Below are 9,620 nucleotides of genomic sequence, written 5' to 3'. Positions count from 1 at the left end.
AGTCTGTATGCAATATTTTCTCCTTTGTTAGGGGAAGGATGGCTTCGATGACTCGGGTCGATGGACCGCATCCACATGTTTCGGTCTCATTTTCCATTTTCTTGCATAAAAACATTTTTCACGTAAAGCACCAAATATATTTAAAAAAAAAAAACATGTACTTTGTCCATGTCGACCTTTAGCTATCATTTATGTCCTTTGAATGAATTCCTGTTAGAGAAAATGTTAAATAAGGTCAAATTTTTGTTTTGCTTTTGAAGTAAACGAGGTTGAAAATTTGTATGCGACTCTAACCTTACAGACGGATAAATTAAATATCACATTGACATAGGATGATTTTAATAAAGCATATCCAAATGTTCTTTAAATGATTTGATTTTTATTTTATTTTTTTGAAAAAGTTAGATTTTCCAAAAATGAAAAAAAAAAGGGGGGAAGGGGGGGGATAATCACAAGGCAAATCTAAAGCTTATGAATTTCGTGCACTTAAGCCCCACAACTTTATTTCATGTCATGTCGTAAAAGTTGTAACTTCAATGTCCTTCAAGTCATTGACCAAAAAAAAAAAAAAAAATGTCCTTCAAGTCCTTTCTTCGGCTGATGAAAGGACTCAACTAAACCAAAAATGATAACTTTAAATACCCAAATGCATCAAAAAGAGAAGTTCTTAGAACTTAACTGAACGAAATTGACCAAAGAGCAGCATCTCATGATCATGAACATGACTAGACAACATGACAAATGGGTCTTACAAATTAAAGAACATGCTCCCCCCAAAAGACGAGCCACAAACATCCATCAACCAATGCTTACTTATGAACAAGAATAAGTGCTACCCCACCTTGGAGAATTCATTAGCGCTGTACATGCTCATTCCTAGTTCGTTCTGCATATTTTTCACGAGGAGAGAATTCATCTGAATTAATTTCGAGTCACAACAAGTTATGGTACAAAACGGTCAGAAAAGCCAAAGGAGGCTTTCTTTTCATGGTCTTCCCTAGAAAACATCACTACACATGCTTCCCGATGCAAATCTCCCTACACTTAGAGGGGATTTGCCAGATAGACAGCGTCGAAAAGCGCCTTATGATGAGAGAGACGAGCAAGCGAGAACTTCACTTCTTAGAGCGGGTCTATTCATCTTCATGAAATTGGTCACACTAAGCGAGCGAGAACTTCACTTCTTAGCGGGGGTGTATCACGCTAATTTCCCTTTAACCAATCCGCCAGCCGAGGAAATCTCTGCAGTAGCCATACCACACCTCTAATTGCAACCTGCGAACGGAAACACAGCACAGCAATCGACCACAGTGAGGCCTCGTCATCGGTAATACGACTAGATTCCATCAATCAAAAGTGATTTTTCGCTAATGCCAAGCTTAAGAATCTCAACTTTTATCGCCCCATTGTTCAGCTTACTTTTAGACAATGAAGACTCAAGAACTTAACTATATGGAACATGCATAAAGGAGAAGAGAGGCGGTAATCCGGGACAAGGTAAGTAAACCGACCTTTCAACCAAGCCTTTTCTTATGCTTAAACATGATCTTGTCTTCTCAATCGTGAGTTTTTCCAAACTTAATTTCAAAACCATACTAGAATCGTCACATTCTTAAGTTTTAGGGTAACAATATGCATGAGAAAGCACAAAAATACAGAACTCCTCACAACCTAAGCATCTGGTTAACTTGCGGTCCTTGCATTATGTAACTTGTGCAAATGCCACGGGCTGACAAATTCCTAGCTTGTTTTAGAAGTCACCATACATGCATCATTCTTGTCTTTTATATTCATTTCCTCTTTCCGCATATATCATTGTCAGGTCAATTCTTGCAACAAGAACACAAGAAATAGCTCAGAAATATACCAAGGCAGTCTCCCCAGGTTTTAATGCAGGTTCGACACTGTCCCTTCCATAGCTGTTCCACAAAGGGACTAGTTAGTTCTCCGCCACATTGAATAAATGCAAGCGATAATTAGAATCCATAGTAAAATTGAGCTGCCACCATAAATTTCCCATTGTGTACACTTATGTAGAAGCATGCATAGCGTTTCGTATTGTATCGAGGAAGCAATGATGATACTTCCAGGTGGTATAGACAGTAGAACGTAACTAACTTTCTTTGGAGTTTCTGAAAGGGAGTGAATCAGTGATCATAACAAACTATTTGGTTTATGCAGAGCAGCACGTTGAACAATAGGGAACCACTATTTAACAAGTTAACTAAGATTAGAACACAATTCTATCCGGCTGGACTCACATAATCTGTCTCTTTCCGTTGATGACTTCAAGCCGGTAAAAGCTGCATCCTTTGCTGAATGGAAAAGGCTTTCCCTTCCACTCTGATGAGAAAATCTACAGTCAATTGACAAACAGAATCGAACAACAGACAACAAAAAAAAACTTAAGGAACAGAACTTATAAATTGAACAGCAAAAAAGATCGTTCAAGGTACCTAAATGCCATGTGACGCCTACACCTGAAGAATCCTCCCCTGATATATCATCAATTACAAAGCGGAGATCCGTTCCTATGATATTGTTAAACTTCTTGAAGAAATCTAGGATGGCCTGCACAAATATTGTTACTCAGTGAGCGAATTCGCACTGCATTCTTCACCGAAAAATTGATGATACGTTTAGGAAATCCAGCAAACAATGAATATCCCATTAAAACCAGTTTCTTAAGTCCACTCTTTACATTTCAATCCTCATCCTTGACATGCTTGGAAACTGAAAATTTAAATCAGCGAAGGACTGCCTTGCAATCTCGAATCCAAGGTGATTGCTATCAATTTGAACAGTGAGGCAAATGTGTGAAGAATTTCTCGCGGCTCTTGCAAGTTTAGGTGGAATCAAGCAAGCCATTGGACAGATTTCGCCGAGTTAGTCATTGCAGTACACTCTAACGCAAATATGTGCGCCTTAGGAGGCATGGCCGTGGATTCGAATCGTGGAGAAAGTAACTTGCTTTCTTAAATTCACTCTAAGGAGCCTCCTGCCTCGGTCATTACGTGGTTACGTAGCCGTGATCGATTGTGATTAGTCGGGTGCTCTACGACGCACTATTGTCACTAAAAAGCACATAAATTCGAATTCGCAGTGACGAAAGATTTGATTTTTTCCCTCGTCGGAAATTAGTCCCTCAGTATGTAACCCCAGATATGCAGAGCCAAGACCAGAAAAATCCATCTTACCTCGCGACCCACGAAGGGACGGGGAAAGATTAGGTCCTCGTACACGCACTTGTCGGCGATGAGGCCCTCCACGGCGGAGAGGTCCTGATTGTTGATCCCTCCATAGAACCTCCTGACCACTTCCGCAGCAGAATCCAGCTCTAGTTCCGGCGGCGAAGCGACGGCCGCGGTCTGATTGTCCGAGAACGAAGGCGACGACGACGAGGAGGAGACGCCTCTTCCGGAAGTCCTGCTGTTCGCGGGTCTGAACGAAATCGAGGGAAGAGCTCGTCGGTTGGTGGCTGAAGCAACTCGCGACGGAGCAAGCAAGGTTACTGTTGCCGTCATCACGCAGGTTCTCATTGCTCCAGCCATCGCTCGCTCCACTAGTGAACCCGCTCAACTCATGAACGTTAATCGCAGTCCGAGCAAGGCAAAAAGAACTGCAAAAGTAGAAATCTTTTCCCCTGCGAAGCCTCCGTTTTTCTGGGAATCTCTGATGGCGTGACGGGCGTGACGACCAGACGACGACGACGACGACGACCGGGGTTGCCCAGTTGCTTGCTGACCACCAGAAATCTAAAGATCGATTTTACGTGGCGCTCGTCGGAACACTATGGGATGGGCTCTTCATACTCATAAGGATTAAGGATTAAGGCTTGCAAATTAGGAAAAGACGCATAATTACTTTTAATTGCAAATGTTTTTTGGAAAATTTAAGGTGTCTTTAGTCAAATAGTTACGAGGACAGAGCACCGTGATCTAGAAAAACATAAAACTTATCATAATAGTAACGTTTCTAGTGTTTGCTGAAGAAATAACATTTGGAATTTGATTTTCATAATAATATGGATGTATCAAATTGGTAGCATCTCACCCTTAAAAACATATAAATATTTAAATTAAAATGATTTAATATATTCGGAAACGTAAGATCGTAATGCTTGTGCTAAAATTTATAACTATTTGGAAATCTTAATAAGTTGTTTATTTATTCTATTTTTGGATTTCCCTCCAAAATTCGAAGATATATATGTATTTGGAGTCTCGAAAAGTTATGGAAAAATCATATTAGATTATACATATCGATACATGTGTATTGAAACAGGTTAATTACATATTGCATAATATAAAGAGTCGAAATGCACGAGTTGCAAAACTTACGAAATAAAGCAGGTCATAAATATAATATATAAGTCATTTCAAGCAAGTGAATTTTACTGTACCAAAGAGAGGGAAAGAAAAAATCAGAACACCTTGCTATACCGCGGGAATAGAGTAGATGGCCTTTACCTTATAGCACGCTTTGCATTTTCATGTTATTGATATGAACTCGAAAAATCTCGATACTATTCTTTAGAATACGGTACACTAATGGCATTTGATGAATTATATACGCTTTAAGAATCGTATTCCCTGTATCAGTAGGCGAGAGAGTCTTCATTCCATAGCCGCTTGCACAAGAAATACAGCAACGGTACTGAGAAGATAATTTGTGGACCGACAATCATGGACGACAGAATTAACCAATCCGACCGGCATCGAATCAGCAAATACATTTCACTCGAATGAAACCCACAGACTGCCCGTACAGCTGACAAAAAAGGTAGTCATCCAAGAGAATATCCCCCCCAAGACCAGCTAAAGGGAAAAAGAAAAACACGACATTTCCATAGTCAACTCGAACTCGAAAGGGATGACCCGCCAAGCACTTTCGGTGGCCCAACCCGATCCATCTCCGGACAATATATGAGCCTTTTGCCTTGGAGATTCAACCTGGGGGACCACCCTACGACACTTTCAATGGGAAACCTCGTGCCTATAATCATCCTTCTCGGATAAGGTAAAACCTTTCTTTCAATGAATGGGACTGGTGAGTTCCAAATCTATCACCACGTTTGCTGCTACTGCCTTGAACCAGAAGGGAAAAGCATAACTGTAGAAGACCGACTTTCTTTTTAGGGCACGCTAGGAAAAGAAAAAAGAAAGAAACCGGACGACTTGCTTCTCCAGTCTTCTTTGTATAGTAGGGGGATTCCCCGTCGGCAAAGAGATATTGGGTGCTGGTCCCACGTCTGACTTTTTCTCTTACGCTGCTTTGCTCATTTCCCGCTGTTCTCTTTCTCTTCTATCAATGGAAACGAAAGAAATAAATGTATTTCCCCTTGCTTGAATAGTTTCGACAAGAACTCCGAAAAGAACAGCAAGAACTAATGGAAAAAAGGAGGGCTAGCCAATAATTTCTTCAAACCCGAGACTGAGTAATGGAGGATTCGGACGACATCGTGCACACTTGGAGGAAACGAGGTTGGGCTCGTGGAGAGTGCAAACGTCGAGGTGGAAGTTGCGAGAGCCTGTGCTCAAGAGCTTGACTTGCGAGAAGAGAAAGGGTCCTTGGAAAGATGGGGGGGGAAGGATGCGGGGCGCAGGGGTCGCGGAGATGGCAGAGACGGTGGCGCAGTCGAGGGTCAGTGGTAGAGAGGATGGAGGCCTAGTTGCCAAAGTCGATGGATGCATTGAGGATGTTGAACATGCGGTGGAACTTGCACCGTCGGACCTTGCATATGACGGTACCGTCAGACTAATCAAGTCCTTTTGTTTTTTGGGTAACCTGAGGATTAGGTCAAAGTACGTAGGAACTAGGAAGTAAAGCTTTGGAAGTATTTTTTCTCATGCATGCATGCAGAAGTATACTAGATTCATGTCTGTACGAAGTATGTACTAGAATTGTGATAGAAATTTATTAGTGGTGAAAACAATAGCATGTTAGAGATTCCACAGAGAATCTTCGAAGTCGTCCTCCTCTTCGACATCGTTGTTAGAGCATTCGGGCGCCAGGAGATCCTCCCCCATTTGCATCCACATCTTCGGCGAATCCAAGGTCGACTCGTTGATCGCTTCGATCTGGGTCGGCGAGAGCCTCACGGTGACCGGAGGAGGATTAAAGCCAGCTGAGCTGCCGTCAATGTCCACAGATTCCGCCGCTGCAGCAGGAGCCATCACCCTCAGCCGCTCTGCCGCCTCGTGAGCGGCCGCACGCACTTCCTCGGCGCTCGAGCCCGCCGGGCGAGGGAGGCTGTCCATCAGCTCTGGGAAGTTGAGCCGGGCGCCGTGGCCCCTGAAGTGCAATGCCGCCACGTCGTACGCGGCGGCGGCCATCTCGGGCGTCTCAAAGCTCCCGAGCCAGATCCTCGCCTTGGTCCCGGGCTCGCGGACCTCGGACACCCACTTCCCCCATTTCCTCTTCCTCACACCCCTGTAACACGACCTGGTGCCTCCCCGATTGTTTCTCTCGTTCTCCATTAATTCGGTACTGCTACTCACAGAAAAGAAACAAAAATAAAAAAACCAGAAAACTTTGGCAAACTCAAACCTTTTCACGAATGAGAATCAGGAAGTTGTGAACGGTGTGAACGGTAATGTACGAAGAGTTGCAATCCAGCTGCATGTGTATATATAGACGCTGATTGGGTGTCTGTAACTTTGTATGACTTGGTTGGATTTGTGGGTGTTTCATAAGTTGAAACGTGGAACCATTGCAGGGGAGGAGCGAGCTTCCTCGTAGCTTCTGACAATGGAGGATGATGATCATCATGGGAAATGGCGAAAATACATGCACGTTCGGATATTGTTGATGTGTAATCCGTCCCCTCCGAGCCTTAGTTTATTCTTACTTCGTGTTTAACAGGTCATTTCGATGGACCCATCATGTCTCATTCGAACTGTCGTGTTCCTGGAACAGAGTTTGAATGGACGATCAGATGGTCCACCAAACGTCAGTGCCAAAAAGGAAGAAGAAGCAAATCCCAGACGAGACGAACTGTTTCTGTTCTCCTGGGCAGAAACGCGGTTTCCGGGCGTGAGGGCCCACGCTAAAACCCGAGGATAGATGATTCAGGGATTACGTCAGAGGCACCGTCGTGGCTTTTCGGATTCGCCGAGGATGATGTTTTCTTTTTTCCTTTGGGAATCTTGGGACATGTCGGAGAACGTAGCGTAGAATCTTGACCGAGAGAGTACGTAGGAACCAGTAATGTGCTTCCACCAACCACGGAGGGATTCCTTGCGTACGTAGACGAGCGGCTATACTCGGGCCACCTTTCCCCTGTTTCTGGCATTAGAGTTTTAAAAATCTTAGAAGAGGAAAGGTTGCGAGGAAAAGCGTGTCAAGACCGGGAAGATTAGAGTTCATCTTGCCCGAGTTTCGGAAATGGGAAATGCAAAATTTGTATCGCATCATAATCGCTTGGCAGTTCTTGAAAGCGCTACAGTCTTTACATCGCACGGGGAACACCGAAACCCTATTCCAAGGAAACAGGTTATAAATAAGTTCAACTTCATTGGAAAAATTAGAGGTGGAGAAGTGACAGTGCCTTTTTGAAGACTTACAACGGCTAGTTAATCACCTTCCTTCTTACATGCTTTGCAAGGGAGAAATTACCAACAAAGTTTTAAACCTATTGCAACTGTGTTAATTCAATCATAAATATTTTTTTTTGTGCAATTGAGTCATAAACATTTTGCATTCGTGTCAATTCAGTCCATTCCGTCAATTTTAACCGGAAATCCCCGATATGGCCCCGTCGACATCGACATGGTACGACCGAAATTGATTTGGATAAATTTTAATAATGTTTTTTGAATTTATTTTGTGTATTTTTTATTTGTTTCTTTTCTTACTTTTTTTTTTCCTTCACTTTCTTCTTCTTCCAATTGGTCACCGAGCTCCGACGACTGGCTAGAGGCAAGGGTCAATGAGGTCAACCTCACCAGCCTCTGGCACTGTTCATCCTCGCCAACCTCACCTAACGACAAAGGAAGAAAGTTAAGAGAAAAAGGGAAGAGAAAGAAAAGGAAAATAAATAAATAGGTAAATATTTCAAAAAATTTTAAAAATTATTAAAAGTTATACACATCAACTCTGGCCATGACACGTCAACGATTTTTGGCTAAAAGTAGCCGAATGGACTGAATTAACACAATTACAAAAGATTTAGAATTCAATTGATAACAAAAAATTTACGACTGAATTAGCATAATTGCAATAGGTTTAAGACTTTTTTGGCAATTCTTCCGCATTACAAACATCTTTATCAAATAGTTATTTGAGACCTCGTAAAGAATTAGAACAATGTAATGTCATCTTATTGGACGGGATTCATCTCCATCTAGATCATCAATAGGTCACGATCGGTTAAAGTGTCCATTTTAGCCAAATCACTCATTCAATGTATACGAAACTCACACACATGCACATCATATCCTAATCTCGAAAATCTTCCCCACTCTCCTCCTCTCTCTATTCGGCCTGTGCCTTCTCCATTGCATCCGATGGACGTAAATCTCAATTGTAAAGAAAAAAAAAAAGACAAAAGGAAGAGGAAGAACACGGAATATATCTCAAACTCAATCTTTGAAATTCTATGCCCCAATATGTCCTTACTTTTTTTTGGCAGAACGTAATTTTGAGGTTAAGTTTGGGTCCTCAGGATTTTTCAACCGCAGAACCAATAGCAGCCTCTAACCTTTAACCTTAGTTTCAAACCTTTCTCGGACGATATCCAGATGGGACCCGACTTCTGTCGGGGTTGACAAGATCCACCGCCTCCCTGAAAACCGAACCTCCCCCCTTGGCCCGAAGCTAAGTTAAGAATCGACAATGACCAAAGACAGAAACAAAAGGTAGAAAGAACCGACTGTTTTGTCTTCCGGTCCGCCTTTTGATTTGACTTCCATGTCTCACCCAACACGCAGGACACGTCAAGATCGAGTCTCCCACACCGGTCAAAGATTTTTTTTTTTTCCGTTGGCTTTCTGGATTGTCATGTAGTCGGAAGCGTATTTCGAAACAGTCGATTCGGTTTGTTGCCACCGTTCGCTTTTTTATACGTGAGTAGAATAAGATGCTCGGAAAAGTGTAAAAAAAGCCATAAATATATTATATTTGTGTTAATTTAGTCTTAAACCTTTTACATTTATGCTAATTGAGTCCATCTAGTCAATTTTAACCGAAAATCACCGACGTGAATGCCGATCGACTTATGTGGCACGATCGGTGCCGACGTGGACATTTTTTTTATAAAACAAATGTTCAAGGCAGCACCAGTCGTGTCACGTAAAACGACCGACGTTTATGTTAGCAATTTTCGATCAAAATTAACCGAATGAATTAAATCGGCACAAATATAAAAAAGGTTTATGATTAAATTGATATAATTAGAAAATTTAGGATTGAATTAGCACAATGATGCTCCTATCTATTAACAAAAGAAAGGCAAGGAAAGCGACAATGATGGCCCTCGTTCACTGAATCTAGAGCTCAAACAGGCCCGGTAAGCACCGACAACAACTCGCGGAACCAGAAAAGGTGCGATGAACTTCATCGGGCACTAGATTGGAAATCCCCTCCTCCTCCAGGAAAGGGGAAAGGGATGGATTGTTTAG

At 42.3% G+C, this 9,620-nt stretch overlaps 2 protein-coding genes across 2 annotated transcripts; both read right to left on the bottom strand.

Annotated features, from left to right (window-relative positions):
- Positions 1–735: 735 nt before the first annotated feature.
- On the bottom strand, positions 736–3,754 carry LOC115735020. The gene is made up of 5 exons (XM_030666064.2): positions 3,198–3,754; positions 2,457–2,571; positions 2,262–2,343; positions 1,868–1,919; positions 736–1,275 (listed from the first exon to the last, which is right to left on the bottom strand). The coding sequence occupies exons 1-5, from the start codon at positions 3,549–3,551 to the stop codon at positions 1,204–1,206; spliced, it is 675 nt and encodes a 224-aa protein (XP_030521924.1). The 5' UTR covers positions 3,552–3,754; the 3' UTR covers positions 736–1,203.
- Positions 3,755–5,775: 2,021 nt separating this feature from the next.
- On the bottom strand, positions 5,776–6,672 carry LOC115735037 (ethylene-responsive transcription factor ERF021-like). Its single transcript, XM_030666076.2, has one exon. It carries the CDS (start codon positions 6,477–6,479, stop codon positions 5,943–5,945), a length of 537 nt encoding a protein of 178 aa, XP_030521936.1. The 5' UTR covers positions 6,480–6,672; the 3' UTR covers positions 5,776–5,942.
- Between the last annotated feature and the right edge of the window lie 2,948 nt (positions 6,673–9,620).

Source organism: Rhodamnia argentea, chromosome 2, assembly GCF_020921035.1.
Source record: "Rhodamnia argentea isolate NSW1041297 chromosome 2, ASM2092103v1, whole genome shotgun sequence".
Lineage (NCBI taxonomy): Eukaryota > Viridiplantae > Streptophyta > Magnoliopsida > Myrtales > Myrtaceae > Rhodamnia > Rhodamnia argentea.
The sequence above is the reverse complement of the archived record's forward strand: the minus strand, read 5'-3'. Positions and strand labels throughout refer to the sequence as shown.

What these genes read in the sequence shown, in the direction of transcription:
- LOC115735020 (XM_030666064.2), bottom strand. Translation starts at nt 3,551, where the DNA reads ATGGCTGGAGCAATGAGAACCTGCGTGATGACGGCAACAGTAACCTTG. An exon ending in GTCCCTTCGTGGGTCGCGAG is followed by an intron (nt 2,572 to 3,197) that starts GTAAGATGGATT and finishes ATATTTGTGCAG; the next exon opens with GCCATCCTAGATTTCTTCAA. An exon ending in AACGGAAAGAGACAGATTAT is followed by an intron (nt 1,920 to 2,261) that starts GTGAGTCCAGCC and finishes TTTGTGGAACAG; the next exon opens with CTATGGAAGGGACAGTGTCG.
- LOC115735037 (XM_030666076.2), bottom strand. Translation starts at nt 6,479, where the DNA reads ATGGAGAACGAGAGAAACAATCGGGGAGGCACCAGGTCGTGTTACAGG.